At 43.9% G+C, this 26,996-nt stretch overlaps 1 protein-coding gene across 11 annotated transcripts in view; it reads right to left on the bottom strand.

Annotated features, from left to right (window-relative positions):
* MVB12B (multivesicular body subunit 12B) overlaps positions 1–26,996 on the bottom strand; it is a 104,345-nt gene that overhangs the window by 20,601 nt on the left and 56,748 nt on the right. For 7 of the 11 annotated variants that reach the window (XR_006175427.2, XM_024109007.3, XM_008172306.4 and 4 more), the window contains exon 8: positions 143–274. The exons of the other annotated variants lie outside the window; for them this stretch is intronic. Coding sequence is in view for 6 of the 7 variants with exons in the window: in XM_024109007.3 (XP_023964775.2) it covers positions 143–274 (132 nt within the window). In the remaining variant the exon portion in view is untranslated. The remainder of the gene's footprint in view (positions 1–142; positions 275–26,996) is intronic. 11 annotated transcript variants of the gene reach the window in all.

The raw sequence follows: 26,996 nt of genomic DNA, 5'->3' as shown, positions 1-26,996 counted from the left end.
CGAGGATTTGAAATACTTACTGATTCAGGAGAGTTTAAACAAACAACGCACTAAGCTGTCATTGTCTGTCCCTCCGCTAGACCTGTACTGGGGGCAGGGAAGGGGGAGAAAGTAAAGTGTTTTTTTCCTACCAGCCCCCTACCTGTGTTTGACACAAGGATCAGCTGTTTGGAGAGTGTGGGGCCAGTCCGCAGAAGGCACATTGTTTGGAACAGAACTGGAGCCCAGATGGAAGCAGGCTGCTCTCCAACCAATCTCTGTGTGGGGATCTCTCCTAACAAAACAAAGGGGTTTCAGCTGGTATCTTTACCCTGACTTCACACCTGAACTATTCTGTTCCCTGACAAAGTAAATGTGCCGATGGACATCACCACTGATCTGAAGAGTCCTGCACCTCGCCCCCACCTGTTGATTTCTGGAGGTTGAACATCAATATACAAAGCACAGGTGGGACCACAACTATTCCAACATGAGACACCATGCGAGAGATATTTAAAATGCTGGGTTTTTTATTAGTACTTTTTCCAAGTCCAGTTTTGTGAGCGATTCTAGCAATTTGGGGGGCAAAAGCCTAAATTTCCTTGCAGGGATCTGAATCCAGATGGCTAAAAGCATGTTTGATATTGGGATATTTGCTCCCATCACAATATTGAGTCATATTCAATTATTGCTCATATTTACATTTTGCAGGCAAGCATTTCCCCCAGCACACTCTGGACAATACTGCAGCCTAAATAATCATTAACAACAAAGCAGAAGGGACTGCAGGGAGATGAGGAGGTTGCCAGGATGTGGGGCAGAACGGAGTCACTGAATGCAAGAGTCACCCCCACTTACCGAGCCTCCTTCCCTTTTCCCCAGCTAGTAACCCTCAGCTAGCCCAGCACACCAGCCAGTCTCCTAGAACTTGGCAGCTGGAGTTGGTGGTTTCAGTCTTGTTTCCATCAAACAGGCAATCGAAACGTGGCACACTATCACCCTGAGACCCATTGCCACGTAGGGCCAGACTCTACCCCCATCACGCCTGCTGAATAAGGCCACACTCCGCGAGTAGCTACACGGACGTTCGTGGCACTGCTTTGCACAATTAGATATTAGTGCAAGTGTGGATGGCAGAATCCAGCCCTCAAGTGTTTTTTTTCAAATCACCATTAGCAGTAAAGTGAAGTTTCTGGTAACTCATAAGGGAGGATGAGGGTTAGAATATCAGGGTTGGAAGAGACCTCAGGAGGTCATCTACTTTAATCAATGTGGATGTTAATGCCATATGAGGATGTCTTTGCTACACGATGAGTGAGCAGAACAAAGACAAAGAAACACAATGACCAGAGCTGCAGCTACTATCTGCTTGGGAGGTGCTGCGTGTCGGTACCTGGCCATAGGTGCGATTCACTCAAAGTGCAGCAGGAGACTATGCTAAACTGCGATTTACTAGCAGCCAGTTCATTTCATAATGAAGTTAAATGAAATCGGAAGGCAGCTTTTAATTCTATGTCCCCTGCTCCAACACTGCGCTGAAAATAATCATAATCCACAACCTTTGATTCTCTTTCCCTGGTGCTTTTCTAGAGCGCTTGGCAGTCTGTGATGGGAACAGTGCCGAGCTAAGGGTCTGTATTCCGATGGCCACTTTCAAAAGTTGCTAACAACTCCCAGGCCAAGCCCTGCAATGTTTGCTTTCGTTCTGCCAGAGGTTGCTCAAATGTTCCTTATAGACAAACTGTGCTACAATCGACCGTACCCAGCAACACCGTGAACGGAGAAAACATAGGGATGCTGGAGGATGGGCAAGGAAATTCTTTTTCCAAAGCTAAAAGCTAGTGATTCACCATAAAAAGGGGACCCCAGGCTGGATGGTGTAAGCATTACTCACAATGGGAGGGTTCATGATCTAACTCCCAAGTATTTATAGCCTTTATAAGAGTTACAATTTAAAAACAAAGGAAACACCATGACCCTGCACATTGGCTAATGGCATTTAAATCACTCTAACAGGCAAAGCTTTTCAGAGACCTTGTTGCTCCTACATATTTTTCAGGGCTGCGTTAAGCTGGGAATGGAACAGCTAAAAAGTCAAGTAATTAGAAAAATGAAGGTTCCCACAGCAACAAAATCCCAGCCCCACCGCACGCAGGATGTACAGCAGTTTTGCATGTTGCTTCTTCCGTTAAAAGTCTGCTTAATATACAGTACATGCACACGAGTGAAATTCTCCTCTAGGGCAAAAGACGGAGATTCTGTGAGGCATAGGCCTTGGGTGAGTCTGAATCTCCCTCAAGGTATCCAAGTTAACAGTTGTCATGGGAACTTGACCTTTGGAATTTCAGTCCTGTTTTGTGTCGCAGTGGTGCGCGTTTTAAAAACGGGCACAGGCAGCATTGCTGCAGATGATCCTTCTTATTAGTAAAGTTCTTCAAAATTCTTGTTAAAAATTAATATTTTCCTTTGCTATATTTGTAGTCTTAGAGGGCACTGTCCATTCTGACAGGATTGACCCACGTCTTACATTCTTCCTTGGCTGGCTGTTGTCAATGTTCCCCTAAAAGAATGTCAGATATCAGCTCCAGAGAGTCAGTTACCAGCCAGTCATCTACTGAAGGGTTCATTTTAACTCAAACAATAGAAGGGAAGATCTAAGAAATTTTAAGTGGCAGCAAAACCTTAAGAATGAATTAACATCTAGGATTCTTGGATAATTAGAATATTTCCCATACAAGACAGACCTAAAATAGAGCTTATCCTTGTCCATTTCTACTTCTGCTTTCTTCACCCCCAAGGGTGATTTACCAAGGAAAATCACCACCACCTTGGAGATGGCATTGTACAAAGAAAGTATGGCTCCCTACAGCAGCCATTCTGGGGACAATAAATAGCAAGTAGACGTAGGCCTGGTCCACACTAACCCCCCACTTCGAACTAAGGTACGCAAATTCAGCTACGTTATTAACGTAGCTGAATTCGAAGTACCTTAGTTCGAACTTACCGCGGATCCAGACGCGGCAGGCAGGCTCCCCCGTCGATGCCGCGTACTCCTCTCGCCGAGCTGGAGTACCAGCGTCGACGGCGAGCACTTCCAGGATCGATCCGGGATTGATTTATCGCATCTAGACAAGACGCGATAAATCGATACCAGAAGATCGATTGCTTATCGCCGGACCCGGAGGTAAGTGTAGACCTACCCACAGAATCATAGAAGATCAGGGTTGGAAGAGACCTCAGGAGGTCATCTAGTCCAACCCCCTGCTCAAAGCAGGACCAATCCCCAACTAAATCATCCCAGCTAGGGCTTTGTCAAGCCTGACCTTAAAAACCTCTAAGGATGGAGATTCCACCACCATCCCTAGGTAACCCATTCCACTGCTTCACCATCCTCCTAGTGAAATAGTTTTTCCTAATATCCAACCTAAACCTCCCCCACTGCAACTTGAGACCATTGCACCTTGTTCTGTCTCCTGCCACCACTGAGAACAGCCGAGCTCCATCCTCTTTGGAACCCCCCTTCAGATAGTTGAAGGCTGCTATCAAATCCCCCCTCACTCTTCTCTTCTGCAGACTAAATAACCCCAGCTCCCTCAGCCTCTCCTCATAAGTCATGTGCTCCAGCCCCCTAATCATTTTTGTTGCCCTCCGCTGGACTTTCTTCAATTTGTCCACATCCTTTCTGTAGTGGGGGGCCCAAAACTGGATGCAATACTCCAGATGTGGCCTCACCAGTGTTGAATAGAGGGGAATAATCATTTCCCTCGATCTGCTGGCAATGCTCCTACTAATGCAGCCCAATATGCCTTTAGCCTTTTTGGCAACAAGAGCACACTGTTGACTCATATCCAGCTTCTCATCCACTGTAACCCCTAGGTCCTTTTCTGCAGAACGGCCACTTAGCCAGTTGGTCCCCAGACTGTAGCAGTGCATGGGATTCTTCCGTCCTAAGTGCAGGACTCTGCACTTGTCCTTGTTGAACCTCATCAGATTTCTTTAGCCCAAGCCTCCAATTTGTCTAGGTCACTCTGGATCCTATCCCTACCCTCCAGCGTATCTACCTCTCCCCCCAGCTTAGTGTAATTGTGGCAGGGGTGATGACTCACCGGCGCGGCGCCTCCTGCTGGTTGTCTCAGGAATTAGCTCTCCAGCCTCCGGAGCACCCTCTGCAGGCCAGTGTCGCGCCTGCTGCTGGCCCCGTGTCCCTCCCAAACCCCGATGCCCCTCTACGTCAGGGTTTTGCCCCGGCAGTAACCCACAATCTGGGTCTCCCCACCTTGGGGAACCCCCAACCCTCTATCCCCACCTTGCCTCAGTGGCTACCGCCAGTCACCATCTAGCCCCTGCTCCCTGGGGCAGACGGCAGTCTATAAATCACTCATCGTCGGCAAGGGGGCTTTGGACCAGCCACTTCTGCCTATATCTGGGCTGCCCCTCTGCAGCCCTAGTACCCTTCTGTGGGCCCTTAGCTTGGCCTGCAGCCTGGGGCTTTGCTAGGCTGGAGTTCCCCAGCTCCCTCTGCCCTTCCCCAGCACTGCTCCACCCTAGGTACCCTCCTCGGCTTCCCAGGGAGCCAGGTCCTTCTCTCTCTAAGAGGCTAGAGAGAGAGTCTCTTTTGTCTCTGGCCCTCAGCCCTCTTATAGGGCCACCTGTGGCTGCTTCCTCCAATCAGCCTATCATTTCTCCGCCACAGCCCTCTCCAGGGCTGCTTTAACTCCCTCAGGGCAGGAGTGGGGTGACCACCCCACTACAGTCATCCACAACTGATGACAAAGGGGAGTGTGAGACCATCCTATTATCTACGGTAAGTAGAAATAATAAATAAAATAATAATGAAAAAGACTCCTCATCAGTAAAGTCTCCGCACTAAAACATACCAAAATACCAATTAAAGTTATTAGCTGAGAGATTAAACATTAAGACCCAGATTCTGTATCTGGGTGGCTGGGAATAGTCCTCAAGGGAAAGAACTAGAGAAAACAGGGTCTCCCTGGGCAGAATAAAACATTTCCTCACTTTTTTCAGGAGGTGCTAGCAGCTCTTTAACAACTGCGGTTCCAGGGCCTGTGCAGCCTGTTCGTTCCATACCGTTTTCTTTCCCTCGGGCTGGTTGCAGGAGAAACACAGTGGCCTGAACTGTTCCCTCCGGGCATGGAACACATCTGGTGTTTGACACGGCCAAGGAGAAAGATGCTCCCATAGCCTAGGAGACATCTTTGAGAAACCAAGACAAACACTCACCCAGTGTACTCTGTCTTGAAAGACTAAATAATCAGGGACCGATCTATGGGCAGACTGAATAGGAGAAACTACTAAGCCAAAGTTCCCAGAAACCAAAACCAGAAACTTTTATTTCTACAGATGACGCCTGATGGTGTCACCCTTTCACCCTCACACTCCTCCCATCACTGGGTGCTAAGTGCCTGTGGAAAGCTCCCAAGGGAAGCTCCCACGGTCGTCCAAGGATCTAGTAAACTCATACTAAGGCAGTGACTGACTTTGCAAACCTTCCAGGTTCAAGCGATTCTCAGCCAACACTTGTTGAGGAATCACGGCTTAGTTATATACCTGTCTCTTTTGGGAGAGAATTGCAGAATTTAAATAGGCAAGAAATCAATAGGGATCTGCTGAAAATCAATTCTAAAGACCTGCAAGATTTAACAGAGAATGGTGTTCTTTCTATTGGTTTTTAAAACTATCCTATAGAAAGCTACACCCATTAAATTCCTCAGGGTAATGCAGAAGTCCTACAGAAAGATTATCATTCTCTATTAAATTCTGTAGCGCTTTTCCATAAAGGTGTGAAGTTCATAGTAATCACATACATTTGAAATGTATTTTGAGATTGTATCAATTTCAGTATCTAAACAATAACCCTGCACAAACCCACATGTAAAGTAATTGGAATAGTCTCTTTTCATCCTCAAAAGAGCCCAGCATCAGATCCCAGCAGTTAGTATAACCCCCCACCCCAACACACCACACCTCTGAGTGTGCCAGCACCAAGTTCACTCAATGTCCTTGGACAATTCTTGCTTTCCTAGTTAAGCTGAAATCGTCACCATGCTGGGATGGCTATTTCACTGATGGCCTGTGGCTCCCCTGCACTGGAGACAGACCAACGCTTTTCATATATGGCAGCCTCCAAACAGTTGTGTAAGAGCAATGGCTTTTGGTTATTACTGACCAGACGGGGACTGGAACCAGTGACCCTGTCACTAGGGGTTTTTAAGAACAGGTTGGACAAATGCCTGTCAGGGATGGTCTTGGTTTACTTGGTGTTGCCTCAGTGCAGGGGGCTGGACTCGATGACTTCTCAAGGTCTCTTCCAGGCCTACATTTCTATGATTCTATGACCTAGAAGTGACACGTATTCTGTATCCAGACACCATTTCCCTGGGTTGCCTAGTCTTTGCCTAGGTAGATCTGAAAGGCATCAGTACAATATCTCTATGAGAAATAGACAGGAATAATCTAAGTCTAAGGGTTTTCCTTCTAAAACAAAAGTCACTAGGAACCCTATAGCCAAGAAACCCAATTCTCTCCTCATAACAGTGCAAATCAGGAGCCACTCCATGTGTGAAACCAGCTTGAGAAAAGAAACAGTCTCATGGTATTGGAAAAGAGAGAATTTGAAATGCAGGGAAGGAAAGGAAGGATCGTTGTTTCCTTCCCTCTGTGTAACTATGCCTAAGGCATCTGTATCAGATTAGTGAGGTGCCTGCACCCTTCTCAGATTTACACTGAAAAACCAAAAAGGAATTTCAGAAAATAAACAACAGTTGACAACATTTTTCTATCTACCAGATGAAGCTCCTCCCCAAGGGTCACATTCAATTAGCTCATTCACTGGAATTGGATACAGGAGGAACAGGAAGCCGGAAGTGAGAATCCCACTCATACAAAACACAAAATGTGATGGACTGAATTTCCCAGAGAATTCCCCCAAAAGGAAGCAGCAGATGACGGAAGCTAGGGCCAAAATGACAATCTCATTTGATGTAGAACTGCAGAATAGTGAATTCATTTTTAACTGATTTGATATGTCTCCAAGTGCAATTTGTTGTAAATTACTAAGATTTAATATTAACCTTTAAAGGGCATGTCACAACACTATGTCCTATAAATACAACTTGTTAGTTCACTTAGAAATTCTCTCTTTAATATGAAAAAAAAAAAACCTGTCACCCTTCTTTGATTGCTATACGATAGATGCTGCCTTCTTCCTAATGCTGTAGATTCCAACTAAATCTCAGTTGTCAAATTAGTAATTCATCTTCCTAGAATAACTATATTTTTAGCAAAGCTACCAGATTTAAATAATTAGATCTGCCAATGCTACCCTAATTTAACCACGATGACGAACTTTCATAGCCAGCATCAGCTAACATAATGAGTTTCTAGATGACAAAGAATTTAAACTGTATTTCACTACACTACCCACTATAATAAGCACTTGTTCTTTTCTACAATGTGCACATACAAGAGGAATCTAAATAATAATTGCTGTGATTATCTTGAAAAATATGAGGCGATTAATAGTGATTATAGAAATCTATATAATTGTTCACTGAAACTTCCAATGATCAGATGCTTTCTTAAAATGGCCATTAAAAAAAGAACTTTAAAACAAAGAGCATCAAAACTCAAGCCAAGCTTTTGCCCATTTAAAAAATGATTTAAAAAATGTTAAGTTTTAATTCTTTTTATGAACCTCTGTGAAAGGTTCTGAGAGACCCTCCATATGATACATGTGTCATTGTGGGTCACAGCACCAAGTTCAACCTGTTATTTATGCAAATAATTAATTACTCTTGTATCCATCTAGCAGTTTGTCATGACACATTAATGACTTGATAGACTTCTATGAACTAGTGAACACAGAACAGCAGAGCGCTTTTATCGTCATTTAATTTAAAAACGATCCTGTGTGAAATTATCTAGTCGTGAGTGATGGAAGCATAAAGAACAGACTCAGCAAAGCTTCTTTTGGATCATTGCTTTATTAATGGTAACGTCAGGGAAATGAAAAATGCTAACATTGTCATATTTAGCTCCTGGGTATAGATGAATAGCTGCTTTAGTGCTTGGAGGGTTCCTTGTGCACACTGCAGTGAGCACTAATCCTTCACACCACTGTGGAGGGAGACGCAGCCACGGAAGAGTTTACCTACCTAGAGTCCCAAGGAAATAACAGCCACTTCTGCACTGAAATTCTCACCCTAGGATTTGAGAGCTTTGAATTTCTTTTATTGCTTTCTTTTCGCATAAACTTTTATACAGGAATTTTCAACTGCTGATATTAAAACCCTGCAAAAACACCCCTCCTGATTGCATGAAAATTAACCATTAATTGAATTAAAAAAATACTGAATATATTGCTGCCACTTTTAACATTTAAGTTACCTTAGATTTTAAAACCAGCTTGCTGCAATAGTACAAAATTCTGTAAGCCTCTCTCCAGATCTGAAAGCACAATGCAGTGTTTGTGTTTTACAAAGATGAGCATCTCAGAAAATAGCTTCAGTCTCATGAAAATGGCAAAGCTCACCTGGTTAAAGAAAATGTCATTTTCAGCTGAACAACTACCAGAGGGAAATAATGTCTTCATTGTTTCCCCCGAGAACTTGGGACTATGTGGGAAGAAGTTAATGATCGGCACAGGATGCGGGCAACTCTAGAGTTCAAATCTGGTAGCTCCCCACACAAAGGATCACTATCCATTGTGAAATTAAATTAATATACTAAAAAAAGACACGATGCTTCATTTGCGGACACCAAGGACAAATGCTAAAAGAGACCGTATCACTAATATGAGATAGTAAATTCAATGTATTGCCCAAGTACTTTGGGGCAAGGACGTAATATGTTTGTGCAGTGCCCAGCACAATGTGGTCCAGATTTTGGCTGGCGCCTCTTGGTGCTACTGTCATATAAATAATCAATCCTATTAATATGGAGACCTGGCCATGAGTTGTCTGAGGCTTGGATTTTCAATAGAAGCTAAGGGCACCATGTACTCAAATCCCACTGCAATTCAAATGTGAGCCAGACACCTAACTCCTTGAGGCTCCTTTGCAAATCTCAAACTTGGTGTCTATTCTATGGGCAACCAACAGCAACAGCGTACGTGGGTTTGCCCAGGATTTAGGGACAAGTGCCACCTCCTGATACATCTGCTGTGAGGGTGCAGATGGTTTTCCCTATAGAAGATATATATGCTCTGTAATTATGATTATTAATTATGGGGTAATGACAATGTGCTCAGTGCTTTACAAGGAGTTCACAGTCTACAGGACAGACCTGCTGGGGACTCAGAGGAGGAGGAGAAGTGTTGTTTCCAGTGTAGAACAGGTCGGCTGCCTATAGACACACGTTAGGATAGAATTGCGTGTGTGAAACCGCAGAAGAGTCTGACAAGCAAGGATATGCCAAAGCCATGCCCGGAGTAACCCATCCAGTCAGTGCCAGTCATGCACTCTCTGCTAGTTTTCATGCACACCCTCCAGCAGTGGCGGTTATTGGCCAAATAATAACCTGTGTTACTAGCTGGAGTTGAAAGTGAAGTTAGCAGTGTGAATGCCAAAGGGGAGTTGGAGAAGGCAGGAGCTCTAAAGGGCCAAGTTCTGCTCTCAGGTGACTGGCACAGACCCACTGTCTGGAAGTGATATGCCTGGGGTGCTAGTGACCCTTATGAGCAGATGCAGGGTCACAGGGTGTCACAACACCGCCCATGCTCATGTTGCTAAGGAAGCTGCCCTGTATTCAGTGGGTCTTTCATCCTCTGCATTTCTGCTGCTTGATAATTATCCTTGGACACCATTATGTCTCTATAAGTTCTATATGTTTCTGTCCTTCCTCTCCAATGCCCTCTGAATCTTGCAGGGCTATGAGTCCTCTCAATTGCAACTGGACTCCATGGTGCTGGGGTCATTCAGTACCAGGTAGGATTGGGCCAAAGCAATGTTTTAGCAGCCGTAAGGACAACAAGCTGTGCAGGGCAGAAGGGGAGCAGGGGTCACTTACTCCGGCTCTGCCACCCCAGAGATTTGGCTGTCACACACAATATTAGAAAATGTTTTGTTTTTTTCTATTAGCACATGAGGTTTTCCAGTTGGTGGGAGGAAGCCCCTCACAGCGTGGATGGGGACGCATGTGTACTTTATGCTTTGGCTCGTTCTTACCCACTGCCCTGTAGCTTTTCACCATTTAAAAGGCTGCAGGACTCAGCAATATCGCTCCACTTTGCCAGGTGAGTATTGTCTGTTGAGAAAGGCGTGTGACAAGACTGACGGGAACGCTTTCCTTCTGCAGCATTCCTGGAGAATGCAGTAGGGACTAAGCCAATGGAGTTCTACAGAAATTACTTTGGAGAACTATTAGAATTTAATGGAAAAGAATCTTCTCTGGATAAGAAGTCCCTTGGGGCAGGGACCATCTCTCTGTTCTGTGTCTGTACAGCACCTGGACCTGCCTCCTATGCACTATGGTAACACAAATACTAAGAGCTTTCTTTTCAAACCATCCTAGCGGAGTCAATAGCAGAGACAAGATAATCTATTAAATCCCACAGAATCACTCAAGAACCTACAAAGAAGTTAGAATTTCCATTGATTTCTATAAGACTTCTCTATAATCCTTGTCTTTTGGAACAAAGTGTTTTATTGCTGAGTAAGACACTTTATTTAACTTCCAACATACCCAAAGCTTTGGGTCTCATCCGTGCATTTCTACCTTCTGCTCAGAATCCCATTTTTAGCAAAAAATTTTCCTTTTTACTAGCAGTGCTTTACTAAACACATGGGAGATTCTGCAGCACACCAAGGTAAAAAATGGGCGAAATGCCATGTGATCTCTGTACAGAGGAAAATTATTCATAAATATGGAAAAACACTTTACACTACCCTGCAATGGATCGTGAAGATGACAGGAGTTTTTTGGAATGAGCCACATTCTCCACCCTGTACAGAGAAGCCCCCTAGTTTGAATTTCTGTCCATAGTTGTCTGAACATCAAGCCTGAAAAGTAACATGTGTGTGTTTTTCTGTGCTACAGTGTGCATCGTCCCAGATGGAATAACACCAACACGCATTTGTGCATCACTAACGAGAGCAAAAGAGTAGCAACCTCCACCAAAAAGCTGGCCCAACCCTCTGCCATTAAATTCGCCTGTCATTGCCAGAGGCTGCGTTCGCTGATTGATGGGCTGACCCCGCCCCCCCACCCCCTGGGCCTTCAGCTTTTTTTTTTTTTAAACAAAGAAAATCCCCACATGTTAAGAAACTGACCTGTTTATTGTGGCCTGTCTCCAGCTTCTCCCCCAGCCAACAGAGCAGACATACTGTAAATAATTTCTCAGACCAGGAGACAGGGGAAAGACAAAGTTACTCCCTAACCCAATAGGCTTCCATGACATGACAAATAAGCTGCAGTCTGACAGTGTCTCCAAGACATATTGTAGTTTACTTTGCCGTTCGGGCCAGCCATCTGTGCCATTCCAACAGAGGCTGCCTTCGCAGGCTGCTAGGAGAGGACTAGCGAGAGTCCATCAGTCCCAGAACAGCTCAGTAGATTCCTCCAGTCATTAGTCAAATGGCCTAATGAGAGCAAGTGAAAGCAGCCCCCTACCACAAGAAGCATTTTGGGAAGGGAGGAGCCAGTGACCTGTACTAGGAGAACAAGGACAGCCCTGTGCTTCGCATGGTGAGGAGAGCAGGCGGTTCTGTGTACTGGCGAGCTGTGAAAGAGGGAATGTGGGGTTTTCTCCCAGGACACCTGGGTTCATTTTTGGTCTGGAGGTATGTAAGGCAAGGCTGAGTTACTTATGTCCTGGCCCCAGAGCTGGGCTGCAGAGAGCTGGTTGTTGGTCCTCTGGCCCCAGAGAAGGTAAGAGCAGCAGGGGCAATATCCTGGCACAAGGTTCATAATGGTTAGGAAGGATTGGGGGAGTGAAGTGAGCTCCACCAAACCCTCTCCCATCCTGCTTATGTCCCACCTCTGGAGCTCCCCTGACCTGGCCTCCCTCCCTTTACACTGGGGTGGCACAGCCTTCCATGGGCAGAGAGCTTGCCCATGCAAGGGGAATTCCCCACGGGCTATTCCAAGTAGTTGTGCATGGCACAAAGTGGCCTCAGTAGACCAGACAGCCAGGCCCCAGAACATGAGTGATAGAAAGAAGAGGGTCAAACCCAGATCTTCTGTTCTAACACACAGAGACAAGACGAACATTCAGAAAGGGTTGGATCACTGAAGGTTAAGAACCTCTGCATCAGAGCACCAGCCTGCTCAGCTGAGGGCAAGTTGGCAATCTGAGATGCAGGAGAAGGCATGAAATGAAGCAGGTTGCAGACCCTCGGGAGGAAGAGGAGTGTTCTCAGAGAATGTGTGGTGCATGCTCGGATCCCCCCTCACTAAAGAAGGTGGCCAGGCCTCTCTTGTTAGAACAACCTGGGCTGCGTACAATGATGGGAAAGACTTTAGTCACCCCAGCCATAGGATAAACACATGCACTTGCTTGTTATTCTCTCCTTTAATCTTACTACTGAATACACTCACAGGCCGCCTGCCCCAGGGCACTGCCGGGTAGGCTGCCCTTGTGCACCAGGCAGAGAGGTCTGAAAGATTAACGCTGCGCTACTGAGCTCAGCCCGTTCATTCCCTTACTCCCACACTCAGCTATCTGATGTCCCTGGCATCACTTTTGCCTACACCATTCCAGATCCTGCTTAATGCACATACAAATTAAAGCTCTGAACCTTTATGCAACCCCCAGGCATGCCATTTCCTCTTTCCAGTTCACCGGATAATTGCCTGCTATGCCACCGTGGCAGAGTGTGGGTCTTGAGTCAGGAGCGCTGCAAACCTGCAGTGGGTTTTCTGGTTTGTAACAGCTCCCCAAATTAAAATGAGCCCCCATCTGACTTTTCCCTCTCTGAGACAATTCTAACAGGGCACTTGCTGCGGCCCAGAAGAGGAACAAGCTTGGACCAAGATTAGTGGCACTTTTAAAGGAATTTCCTTGGACTAACACCTCAGGAGGAGGAAGGGTGACCAGACAGCAAATATGAAAAATCGGGTCAGCGTGTGGGCGGTAATAGGTGCCCATATAAGAAAAAGCCTCGAATATCCCTATAAAATCGAGACATCTGGTCACCCTAGGAGGAGGAAAGAAAATCCTTAGCTGCACATGAGATATAAAGCGTAATTTCTAATTCCAGAAGCCAGAAACCCATCGGTGTGTGTGTCCTTCACATTAGGAACAACAGAGAATACGAACAGACAACTCACACGGTGACTATCCAGGGACAGCCACACAAGGGCTGAGGCCTACTTGGCAAGCTTTTGTCCAGTCAGAAGCAGTAAACTGGAGACGCTTCAGATACTAGTGGATGTTGCTAGCTCACCCCACGCCCACACTAGTAACTGTGATGAATGGATGCCTTCACAATTTTGGAAAGAAGGCTCAGTATGGAGATAGCATTGGAAAGTCTCTGTTTTACTTGAAACAACATTAATTAAAAGCAGAAGATGGGTGTTTTGTCCCTAGCTGACTTTAAATTCCTTTTGTTAATTTGAACTCAATCCTTAGAATTTCTCTACATCTCTGCTGGGTTTTGTCACTAACTTGCCGCAACATAGGAAGTTCTGTGCTGAGACATCCAGCAAACAAAACATTTTTAAAAAATACTCCTGGTTTTGATTTCGTTAGAAAATAAAAATGTCAAGTGCAGAATGGGGACAGCTAAGCAGCCCCTCAGAACCGTGGCTGCACCAGCATCCACAGTAAGCAGAGAGCTTCAAATGTGCCCTTCAAATTGCAAGTGTTTACAAACAAAGATACTGATTTTTTAATAAAACCTTCTTTAGAAGTCTTCCTCACATACTGAACTTCAATGATCTCACCCAGGGAAGTGCCACTTCCTGGCAACAACCCTTAATTAATGACACCAGAACAGGTACAAAAGGGGCTAGTGGTATTGGACTCTTGCAGAGTCTGAGAGAGAAATGGTCTCCCAAAGCGGTATGAAGCTGTGCATTTTCCCCCACTTCTGATACATCAGGCTTTGAGCTGAAGAAGAGCATAGGCATTTTTCAATTACCATCAGCTCTAAATTTAATGAGACAGAGACTCCTTGGAACTCATTAAACATGTAAATATCTGTTTGTATCACAGGTACATAGAGCTGCAGGCATGTACAACTTGGTCTGACACCTGAAAAACAATATCAAGCAGTGCCCAGCATAGCAGTAGTGTTTCGTGATTTGAGGCAACAAACACCTCTCTTCTGATGAGCCTTTACCTTGATCAGTAACGGCTGCTTCCTTACAGAGCTCCTGGTTTTTGCATTTTAATTGTTTTCAGCCCCTAGGTTAGAACGTGGGCACATTTACGGAACGTGCTGCATTGTGTTACAGTATCGTGCCACATGGGCTTGGCTTTTCCTTTGCTCCGACAGATATCACGTAGGGCCTTGCTCAATGTACTTCTTCCAGGGAGATGCTGCATGAGCCAAAGCTCATACTGAAGTGCTTGGGACTTGCCTTTGAAGTGTCTCATTAAACAAGGGGACGACTTTGTATGATGAGATGAAACAAGACAAAGTATTAACAATGGCCACTGTTCTGTTCTATAAAGGGTCTTATACCATGCTCATCACCACAGTAGGAGAGCCCCTTCTACCCATGCACTAAGTGAAGTGACTTACGGCCATTACATGTAGTTCATTCTCAGATCCTCTCCCCAGGGGAGAGCTGTGCGTGCAGTGTAGTGTTTTGTTTTGGTAGGGCTTTATTTTGGAGGATTTCATCTTCTAAAGTGTACGTGCTGTTTGGTGTTTATGGTATAGCAGGCTGGTGGGAGAAAACTGAGTGGCTGCCGCCTGGAAGTGTCATGCCACAGCGAGCCAGTCAAAACAGAGGTAGGCCTTCCACAGACGTGAATGGGATGAAAAGCCAAACCTGTTTCTCCCAGAGCAGCACTGCGGATTAAATGATCCCTTGGTGGGAAGCATCCTGCTAACCAGCGAGCTGGTCTGTGACCTGTCCAGAAACATTCCTGGGCTAGCACAACCCTGGAGCACCATGCAGCCGGGAGACCCAGACCCTCTTCCCAGGAGAACAGGAGTTTTATTTATTTACATGTTGCCATCTGCCCCATCTTCAGCACTAAAGCCGCCTCTGCATGGAGACAGGCAGAAAAGTTAAGGCGAATCAATTAAAAAGCGTGAAGCCAAAACTCAAAGCACGTCAACCCCCTCCCTGTGGATACTCTCATTCAGGAGTAGAGAGCCCTCAGATTGCTTTGACTTTATCCTCCCAAGAAGGATTAAATTACAGCAAACTAAGGACACTTCACTTGTGAACAAGAGCATCCACCCCGGGGCTAATGAGCTTTCACTTACGCACACTGACTTTTCACCGTCAGCTGATTTGCCTTCGCTCTCCCGGCTGTATTGCTCTGGCGTTCCTCACCTCCCCCCGCCTCGTCTGTGCAACCTCACTCATAGCATCCTATCCAAAAATCCCATGGGAAGCCATTCAGGGCAGGGCCTTAGTCTTTCTAATTGCTCTGTAAGTGCCCACACTTACGGGTGCAGTAAAAATAACAACAAACAGTCACAACAAGAATTGGCACACTCCATCCATTAAACACACAGACTTTACCAGGGCGCAAGAGACATCCAATGAGGCTGACAAAGTGAGATGCCAGAGCAAAAGTCTGTTGGGGTGGCCAGAATGGCGCCATTCCAACCCCTCCCTTACGCCAGGAAAGGAAAAGCCTGGGAGAAGAGATCACTTATCCTGCAGGTTCTGGGTTCCTGCAAGCCAAGGCAGGAAGCACCAATCAAGGTGCTGGACCTGGCCCATATGATGGGGTTAGAGCCTGTATAATCTGAATGCAAAGAAATGTCATAAAAGGCCTAGAGGCTAAAAGTGAGACAGGTCAGACTCAGACAATCATGCTCACCTCAGACAGTTTTTTCCAGAACCTGGAAATCCCATGCCCATGAAGCAGCTATGAACTGGCAAAGCACTCCGGATAATAGACTTCAGAAGACCAACCCCACCCTCCAAGCAGCTTCATTTCTATTCAGATTTCTATAACCATTAAAAACAGTTTACAGCTCTAAGTGTCTCTGTGAATGTCTCCACTCTCAGCATGTGGAAAGAACGACTATAAAAATATTCCCCACAAAAGTCTGCACGTAAGTCCTGTCCCACCAGAGCCAAAGTTACAGCTGTGTGAATAAACAGCACTGCAAAGGAAATGCAACCAGCATTTTTCACATTGACCGAGCAGGCATGGCCATGAGCACTGGACACCTGCGTCCAGGAGCACGTGCATCAGTCCTGAGGGTAGAATGTACCCACTGGAGGAAAAACTTTGACAAGTGCCCAAAAGAACACAGCCTGCAGCTCAGGAGAGAGAGGAAGTCAGCAGGGTCCTGCCACATCTATCATGTACAAGGGGCTGCCGAGGCTTGCAGAGGCAGAGCAGTGGAGGAGGGGGCTGCGGGGACACATTACTTTGGAGGTAGGTGGGTGGATTTTCAAAGATCAGAGAAAATCAATGCTGGGAGCTACCCAGAGTTGGGATGTGAACACAATGGCTTCCTGGGGGTGATGTCATCCTTCTCCATCATGGGCCCTCTGGTCCCACACACGCACCCATGCCATCCAGTACTAACATTTCCTCACAGAGGGAGAGTCACTAAAGTACCAGCAAACTGCAAACTAGAAGTTGGAGTTCTGAAAGTATTTTAATTTTTAAGTGTTCTGAGTCATTAGAAGGGCCACATATTTCTAACAGGTAAATTTCATTTGCATATGCAAATTATATCTAAATACTCCGCACCATTAATATGATTACTAATTACATAATAATAGTCACCAGTCTTCACACAGATCAAACTTACAGTTTTGTAGCTATTAGGGAAATTGTGCTTTGTAATTAAGATAATCCTCATTTCCAGATGCTAATTATCTATATAATAATTAGCCCCTTTTGCTAATGCAAATTAAGGATTTGCATCCTTATTGGTAAAGGAGTAGCTTATCACTTAAAGGAAAGACACCCAGAAATCCTCCCCGCCTCTCTAAAGGTGAAAAGGTAACTTCATTTTTATCAGTCTCATTTGTGAATGCAAATCAACCTTGATTAATCAAGTCAGAGATAAACGCGCCCGTCTCATAGCATGGATGGCTGCCTATTGCCTCTTTCCTACCCTCAAAGGAAAAAGAACATTTACAGCCCACAGCCCGCAAAAATATTTCAGACAGATGCAGCAATTCATCTCTCTGTTGCAAAAGCAATGCTGATACCTAGTGGTGCTTTGCTAGAACACCTTCCAGAACCCCCTGGCATCAATGGGGAGTCTGAATAGAATTCTGCCTATTTCACTGTGGAAGAATTAAAGAACGAGCTACTGGCTAGATAGGAAGAACAGATTTTGAGAAAATGCTTAAAGAAAACAGGGACACCGCAGTTGCTTGTATTATTAAGTTTTCTGTGCAAGAAGCTGGCACCCTCACACGGTGACTAATGAGGTCTACCTGCGTAAGAACAGAAGGGCTGACAGCCAGCAAAGCCTACTTGGCAGGATCCAACCTGGGCTGCGATACATTCATCATCCGCTAAACCAATCCACCAATTCCACACCACCATTTGTCATTAATTATGCTAATCAGCAAACCATTACTCTCTGATGACACCAGAGCACTTATTAGCTAGTTATAGCTTTTCAAATGCACAGCTTATTGTGTATGCAAGGGCTGTGCATACATTAGCCCACAGGGAAGAAATGTCCAATTATGAAAAGAAGAAATTTGCTATTATCTTCTTCTAACAAACCAATTTAGTAATTATAAAAGTCTCTGAACTCAGAAGGGTTTTTTTTAAATAGGAAAGTTTAGCAACTGAAACAAGAGAATTTTGTTTGCAATAACTCTCTGAGAGTTGGAAATAAAGTGACATTACTGAAATGAACAGATTTTGTTCTTTATGCATAATCATAATTTTTGCATCCAAACTTTAAATGACCAAAGGCTTAGAATGTTTTAGAAAATGGTCTGTGTTGGTCTATTTTTTAAAATATTTGATTTAGTTCTATAAATATACTCATGTTGCTATGAGCTGAACAAATGTGTGTAATGTTTTACAGTTCGTTTACAGCAAATCTAAGATATTCACAGAGGGAGGTGTGAAAGTGTGGTCCCCTATGTCACATATGATTATATGAGAAACAATCATCTCCGCTAATCCCTAACATGTCTGGGAAATACAACATAGGATAAAAGAGGATCTGAATGACCTTGCCGAGGACCTGTGTAACGTATATTATAGGAATACATGGAAATCTACAGAAGCACCTTTAAAAAAAGTGAGACCACTGCCAGACCCTGAAAGAGTTAAACAGATTCAAGAGAGTATTTGATGAACCGATTACAAATAACCAACAAAAGCAACCTTCTTGGATTGTCCAATCCATTTGCAGATTCTAAGTTGTTTTGTTCACTGTGAGAGTCATACCTCTAGTTTTAGAAGCTTAATATGTGTTAAGAGATCATTAATATCATCAGAGTAAATGGGCCTATTAAAACATCTTTAAGCAATATCTGCACATAAATCTCCCTAAACTATATTTAATGACTGTACTTAAGATACATTATATGCAAGTCTTAATGAGACATTAGATAGCATTTTAAAGATTAAAATTAGAGAATCCACATAAAGTCTGTCCACTCAATGTAGCCTTAAGCTATGCTGATGAAAAGCATTACTATCAAATTATTACTTCATTAGAACAAATATTTTCTAATCATTTCTGATTTATACCATTAGTCCGATATATAATAGCTATATACAAAACAATTTTCCAGTTGCAGGAGAGACAAGTGAAATTTTAAGCCTTTTAATAGCTGAGTTAATTACTTGTCTTTTTTTAGTGAGTTAAAAATAAGCACTCTTTTAAAGACCATTTCCTGTATCCCTGATTCTCTAATTTAATTGGGAAATTAAATTCTATAAGCTACATTTTTTAAACATTTGCTGTTTTACTTTTCAAAGATTAGTAAGATTCATTAAATCCAACCATGAATATACCTTCAGCCTTTTTATAAATGTCTAAAAGGTGACAGTTAAGGATTTTATGCCCAAATTTGGCCTGTGTAATAAAAAGCAGTGTTATTTTCAGGCCACAGAAAAAAACAATGCTGTTTGGTCCCACTGCTGGTCCATACCAGAAGTGAATGAGCAGACTGACTCAGAGCTGAGAGAACATTGCTTGATGTGGCTGTTTGTTTTGGTAGAAGGCACGATAATTAAAACAACACAAAAACAAAGAAACAACCACCCTAAAATTTGTCAAATGGAGAGAAAAAACAGCTACCACCCATCCACGTCAATGTGATTCATATAAAACATGGTGATCAGAGCCACCAAAAGAAAAGGTTCATGTCCCACCTGTGAGAGCGTAGGACAAATAATGAAAAGTAACAAGAAAGTTAAACAGACTCTGGCATTGTTCTCTGACAAACCTACTACAGCAGACGAGTGGGTATGAATGAGAACCGTGTGCTTTGGAACAACTGCTGCACTACTTGATACTTTAGACAGATGACAGGGTTGTAAAGGTAAACGGCACCTCCCTAGGTGCTGTCCAACTTCCACAGGGAGGGGACAGCCACCTGCATTACCAGCCGGCTGCGTGGGGGAAGCCTGCTGCCCTGCTTCCATCCCCCCTGCTCCTGGAAGAGCCAGCCAAAGGGAAAGGCAGACCGGGGTGCCGAGGCAGCAATCCTGCTGCGTATGCCGGTATCACAGATTCTGAAGGGAAAGCAGTGCCGTGCTCTTCGTGATAATCTGACAATTTAGTCAACATTCAAAATGAATCACAATAACCTTATTAGCAAGGGGGGGTTGTGTGTGTGGTTTATTCTGTATAAACAGCTTTCAATTAGATAAATGAAACCCAACAACCTTTATAAATGCTTTTCAATTATGAAATTATGCCATTGAGTGATCCGGATTACGTTAATCAGGGAAAACACCACCATTGACACCTCTCAGTAGGGCTCAGAGCATGCCACTCGGATGACTGCTTCTCCTAACAAAACCCCCACACAATTTAACTGCACCAGTCATTAAAAAAAAATCCTTCTTTATTAGGTGAAATCTGTAGCAACAAGGCTATTTTCATTTGTTCTGCCCAGCTCTTCTACCCAAAAGAGAGAGAACATCTCCCTGTAATAATTTTGCATTTTTAACTGTGTGAATTATGCATTCTTCATAAACAACAGCCTGGTTCTCTACAGTGGAACTCCTTTTTATTAGCAGCACAGTAACGAACAATGAGCAATGTGCTCTATTATTCTTTGTCAAATCACAAAATGCTCCATTAGAGTAACTGTGCTGGTCAATGTAATAGAGTAGATTAAATTCAACTTCTGTGCAAAAACCACTGTAAAACAGCATGATAAGAAGGCTATAAAAAATTTAATTTTACTCCAAACTCTATCACAAAAAAAAAATGGTGTGAAAAGTAATTTTGCATAATCAGTACACGCCATCTGGAACAATTAACTGATTTCTATAGAACTATGAGGATCAGTCATATCTGCTTATTAAAGATCAGAAATTATACAAGTAATAAATCCTTGAAAAAACTAAGCGTACTCCCGCCTGTCAACGCTATTTTAACTTCAAATACTGAAGAACGCCTGATAAGGCTGAAAAGAAGAGATTAATATATGCAAATTACATCCAGCATTTAAAATCCCCAACAACTGTCTCCGGTTTTCTGTCCCTTATTGCTGCCTTTATGTTTTATTCATACACCAACTCACCTGTCACTTCATAAGCTATAATATTATGGGGGTATTATTAAACAGCATAAAGCCGTGCTTTAATTGGAAAGCTTCATTGCATTTTCCAATTATTTGGAGTAAATTAAAAGCAGATGCACATAGTTTAATAAGGAGTCTAATATCAGTTCCGGGAAATCAAAATTCATTGTCATTACTATGCCGTGATAGTTTTGCAAACTGTACTCAATTTCAGAGGTTTTCAAAAGAAAATCTGTCTATGCAATCTGTTAATTGTCATTCGGTTAATAACTGTTTAAATATCCAAACTACACAGCAGCTTCCGATTAAAAAAAATTAAACTATGGTACTCATACAAGCAAAACAAATACACTGCAGCTCCTCTCGAAGGCTTCACTCCTCCAGCAACTCGTACAAGATGCAGCAGCCTGTCTGCATAGCAACATGAGTTGCAGTGAGCACATCATGCTGGTGCGCTGCCTCCCCACTGACTGCAGAGTCCAGGTCAAGGTCTCTGTCCTAACAACCAGAGCCCTCCACGGGCTGGGTCCGAGTTGCCTCCATGGTTATCACCTGTCTCTCATTGTAACTATGATGCACTGGAAAAACTGCCCTGTTGGTCAACGGAGATAGGCTTATGCGAGTGCAGGAACTGGCATTCGACTCCAGATACAAGATTGACCAAGGACCTCATCACCTTCGGAACTTAATGCAAAATCCCACCTTTCCAAGTTAGCTTTCCCTCAAACCAAACCTTATCAACCCATAACCTTGGGAGCTTATTATTATTTCCGTGTGTCAGTGCTTATGAGGTGATCAGACACTGCCTAGGATGGTATTGAGATAAATCCCTGGACAAAGAGAGAGAAGCAGGCAATCCCTTGAAGACATTATAAATACTGGAAGAATGGATATGGACATTAGGAGTGTAGTTGTGCACTCACACCAAAGCTGCGGCTTCATGCATTAGCTGAGACATAGCTCCGGAGAGAAACATGCAGGGAGCAGGGCAGTAGCGAAGGCTTTTACAGTTTTGCATAACTAAGCAAAAATAAGCCTCCAAAGTGTAGCTGTTTGACATAAAAAACCCTTCCTTTTTCACTGAATTAACCAGAAAATCTACACGTTTGAAAAATAATATTGTTAACAGCAGACCTTGGAGCTCCACCATTCACCAGCTGGTCACTGACCTGATTAGAGTGTTGCTTACTTGTTGTAAAAGGAGGACACAGAACATTACTGCACATCAGCAAGCAGATAGAAAACCATATGCAATAGGAGAACTGATTTTATAAGGACGCTCTCTCTCTCCCTCTCTCGTATTTCCTAGTAAATACATATCTATACGTTGTCTAAATAAATACTATTTTACTTTTTGAAATATGCATGTGCAGCCTTTTACACAAGACCTCGGCCTCCCTCCACCAACTGTTGGCAATAAACGGAACCTTTTACACTCTTGAAGACTGTCCAGGACTCTCTCTATCCAAAAGGGTGGAAATTGCAATAGGGCAAAAGCAGAAGCTGACTTTAATCTTGGCCCCAGTGAGGTTTCAATGCAGAGCCCAAGCCCTACTGCTAATGTCACAACTAGTCTTATTACCGACCTTCCTGATTAAAATTCACTGCCACAAATTTAAATTTGCTTCTGCTTCTCTTCTTGGAGAGATGCATTGAGTTCAAAAGCTGGATGTCAAAATGCAGCACAGGGCCTCACCTCTAGAGAGCAGAGTTCACTCAAACACTTGAACATAAGAGGGTAATGCAAAACAACCAGAAACTATGTTCAAAGATGAAGATAAAAGCAATTCTTGTGCAGTGATCCAAAAAATAGCATCTTTCTTTTTTCAAAATTACCTGTTTTAATACAGCAGACACACTGTGCCAAGTGAACCATTTAATTATCTGCAAAAATGATGAATCAAAACAATAGTTTGCAAAAATAAATGACTAACCTCTGATTAAAACGTCTGTCCTCATTATATGCAGATAAAAGATACAATACCTTAAGCAAATGTATATCGAGGAGACGTGGCAGTGCTGTGGCATGGACAACCTGACGTTTTATAAAAGGAAAAAAAGCACAGGGTGCTGAAATGTAATGAAATATTTGATTTTCCTCTCTTTCTAAATCTGAAAAACCAATTAAAAAGAAGTTTTTTTTAATGCCATGTATGTAGCGAGCTCCCGAATCCTCTGAGCCAATAGCAATTCCAAAGTGGGCACCGACAGAGAGCAAAGCAGTCGCAGGCTGAACTGTTTGTAGGGATTTTATTCTACAAAACGGCCGTTCTGTGGCAATGGGTTGGCAAACCCTTTCAGAGGAGTTTCAGGAAGAAAAGGCAGGTGCCACACTCAGAGCAGTGTTACAGAGATGGGCTGTGGGAAGTCAAACTGTTCACAGTGGATGAAGGCATGTGGGAGCAGACTAGTGTGAGGAGCAGAATAAAACCCAGCCTCCGGCAGTGACTTTATTGTGCAGGGACTCCAGACCTGTATGTCTCTAGACTGGTATGCTTTATTTCCATTCCAAATGCCTCCTGAAGAGAAAGGGGGGCAGCTCTCAATCCATCCATCCAAGTTTTTAAAAACCTGCCCATCACCGGGGTATCTGAGTAGTTTCACTCAAAGATCACTGGATTTAAAAAGTTTTGAACACTTGGAGCCAGACTGATTCCTGTGCTAATGCCAAGGTTGTTCTTTCCTTCAGAGCATACGTTCCACCGATGCCTGAAGTGTTCCCAGAACCCGATAAACTGCAGCACACCTGGCAGAGGGAATTCATAGCTACCCATTGCCAGGATCTCCATTATCCAGCCAGGAAAGGAACTTGGCATTTATTTCAGGAATCCATTTGCTTCGATGGTTCCCCAGATCATAAATACGATGAGTTTCCAATGTCTTTGCTGTCTCCGGCACTCGCAGAGCTGTGTTGTGATTATCACTTGTACCTAAATCTGATTGTATTCTCTTCCCTCCACAGCACTGAATCGAAGCTTCCAAACTTCTTCCTACTGCAAACACCCGGACGACACTGCCCAGATAACTGCAGCTCTTGCTCCGGAATCTGACTCTGGTTAGTGAGTGGGGTGTGGGCGTCTTCGTGGTGCCAAAGCGAGACCATCCGCCTGCCCCAGCTATGGACAGCCTGAGAGAGAGACGGAGGCTGGAAGAGCTGGGTTAGCTCTTCACTGGCTGCCCTCTATCCTCAGCAGAGCTGGGGGGGCAATTCACAGCAAACAACTGGGCAAAGTTAGCCCCTTGCTCTGTTTCCAAATGAGCTATGAGCAGACTAAGGACCTGGTTCTCCTCTCCATCTGAGTGCAGAGCCGGGGCAGCTGAAGGGAGCAAGCTGCAGCTCCCGGATTCAGGCCTGTACACTAGGGCAGCAGGTGCCTCCTCTAATTCGCAGTGCTGGTGCAAAGTCCCTTATTCCAGGAGGCGATCAGGCATAGCAGAGCTCAGCTCCCCCCTGCCCCTGCTGTGCCCTCTCCTGCCCCGACCCCAGCGGCAAGGGTCTATGCTAACTCTACCAGTTCTCCAGCAGCTCAGATTCCCCTTGTAATGAGGACTTTTCCCGTGTGGAATCTCTGGCTGCTTTAAGGCTGCCATGTGCTGTGCAAACAGGTCTTAGTAGACTGGAGACTCCAGCCCTACGAATTTCAATGCAATTGGCATTTGAAGTGACTTGGCGAATGCTTTATGTGAACATGTGTCACCCCATGGGCTGCTGGCCCGCGGTCTGCTGAGAGGTTGTTTTGACAATTTGCTATCAGTAAGTTGCTAATTGTGCAAGGTGAGCAGTCACCTGAGTGACACAGAGAGTTGTTTCTGCTACGCGAATGTACGGCTTATCAGTCCACAATCATTCCCAGAGAGGGCCCACATGGAATTATGAGGATGTTTTCGCAAACAAAAATGTCACTCACGACTGTCATGGAATGAGGAGGATGCTGGAGAGTGCAGGGAACTCCAGGCCCTTTTTGGAACTAAGTTTTATGGACATTTTTTGCAGAATTTGCTCTGCTCGCCTTCTCAACCATGTATGATGTCTCAAGAATTCAGATGGTGCAGTAACCAAAGGCATCCCAGCACCAAAAGGACCAAAGCTAGCCATAAGGGGAGTGCCAATATCCCACCTCCTAGAGCTGCTGAGACAAGCTCCCTTTTCCTGGATTTGTCAGGCTTTTAGTGACCATCACTCGGTCTTGCCAGTTGAATCTGGTGCTAGTGAGTGTTTACTGTCCTCTCACATGTTGTATTTCAGTCAGAGAAACTAGACACCCCACAAGTGATTGTGTGAGCACTACAGACACCAGGCATAGCATAGACTGTAAACACCCACCACGGCTCTATTACTTGGCTCCTTTCAAATGGGTCACCTACAGGTGATGCACAGGGCAAAAAATGGCCAGTGCAGCTGCTTCCTTCCAATTGTGACTGTTGCTTTACCGGGAGCTCGCTAGATCTCTGATGCTATAAAACAAGTCAGGCAGAAAACAGTCCTCTGCCTAACAAAGGATTTCAGCTTTGCTAGAGCTTGTGTCATTCATTTTCTTATAGACAATTGTAAAACAAATCTATAGAATAACCAGCCTCTTTTCAGGGAAGTGACAGATCTATTCCATCTCAACTCTGATCTACAGGACCGCATGTCCTTTACATTAAGCTGGTTGAGACCTTCATCTTCAGTTAACCGCCCTCCCCAGGCACTCCAAAAAATCCCCAAACATACAAAGAAAACAAAAAACCTCTAAGTATTCAAGAACAGAAATGGGCATTTTTAGAAAACTGCAATTAGCTCCAGGATTACAGCCAGAATGAAAGAAAAAGTGGGGTTCAGAAAAAAATAAGGAAATACTGTATATCTGACTGGTACTTCGTTGCAACCCACTTTACATGCAGGTATTACGCTCCAGCTGCATAAAACATTCTGAAGTGTACGTTTTGGTCTAGGCAACAAATAACTGGTATCAAGATTGGTTGTGAACTCCCAGCACGTCAGAACTCCGAAGGATCTAGTTATAAATCAAATTACTAAAAATAGCACTCTTACCAAACACTTTTAATGCTGGCTCCATGGAGGTGGGTTTCTAGGGGATCTGTAACTAAATCAAACCCTTCTGCAAATGTAGAATTTAGCAATGGTGTCCATTTCTTATCCCTATTTTTTTTTAAAAAAAAAAAGGTTTATTTAGTAATTTCTTCCCTTACTGCTACTGATGGCAGGCAATGCACTTCTGGATTCTGTGTGATGGACTAACACCATCACAGACACCTTCCACGTGGCTGCCACAATGACATCAACTTAATCTGTTTTAAAGGACACGCACCGAAATATATAAATTGTTTAGGGATGACAGCTGGCAAGTGCTCTTTAGAAATTATCTGACCAACAATGTATCAAAGTGCTCTTTGCCTTTTTCTGCTGCCTTTTCACAACCAGCAGTTCTCATATTTTATCCTTCAAGAGCATCAAACTCAGCTGTGTCCAAGGCGAATCATCATCAACATGGTACCTGAAGATTTCTTCTAAACAAAAAATCTACAAAAGCAGGATTTCACTCACTGAAACCAGAGTTTTGGCTGAGGTAAAAATCAGCTGCAGTGATCTCTATAAGTTTGTGTGAATTTGAGAAGGACATAAAGGGAGTTTGGCTACATGATATGCACATTCTGATGGCTCCTGGGCAGAGTGTCCACCACATTTTGCATAATACTGTCTTTATATGGACACCATGATAGCAGGTGTTCAAACCCCAAAAGCTACAAGCATTGCTTAATGCAGATCCATCTGGTGTGTGGCACAGGGTGATGTACACATATATCTAATATATAAATACATATATAAATAAATTTCCATCTGGGTGCATGACACAGTGTTATGTACAAACTGAGCTTGTGTGAAATGTGATTCAGAAGTTGCCTATAGAGGAATTTCACATAAAATATAAATGATGATCCTATGCATTCATTTTCACCAGAGGTGACTTTGCCATGGCTGGATTAGCAGAGAGATCACTAGCTATGATTACGTGTCCTGTTGAACTGCCCAAATATACAGCAAATTATTTCTCAGAAATCACAAATAATTGACAGAATGTGGCTTTGCCAGGTCAGCCATTGGCTACTGGCACAATACACTGCCACTCTCCCATGCCAACCTCTGCTCCTCAGGGACTGAATGGTAGGAG

This window comes from Chrysemys picta, chromosome 18 (genome assembly GCF_011386835.1).
Source record: "Chrysemys picta bellii isolate R12L10 chromosome 18, ASM1138683v2, whole genome shotgun sequence".
In the NCBI taxonomy this organism is placed as follows: domain Eukaryota; kingdom Metazoa; phylum Chordata; order Testudines; family Emydidae; genus Chrysemys; species Chrysemys picta.
The sequence above is the reverse complement of the archived record's forward strand: the minus strand, read 5'-3'. Positions and strand labels throughout refer to the sequence as shown.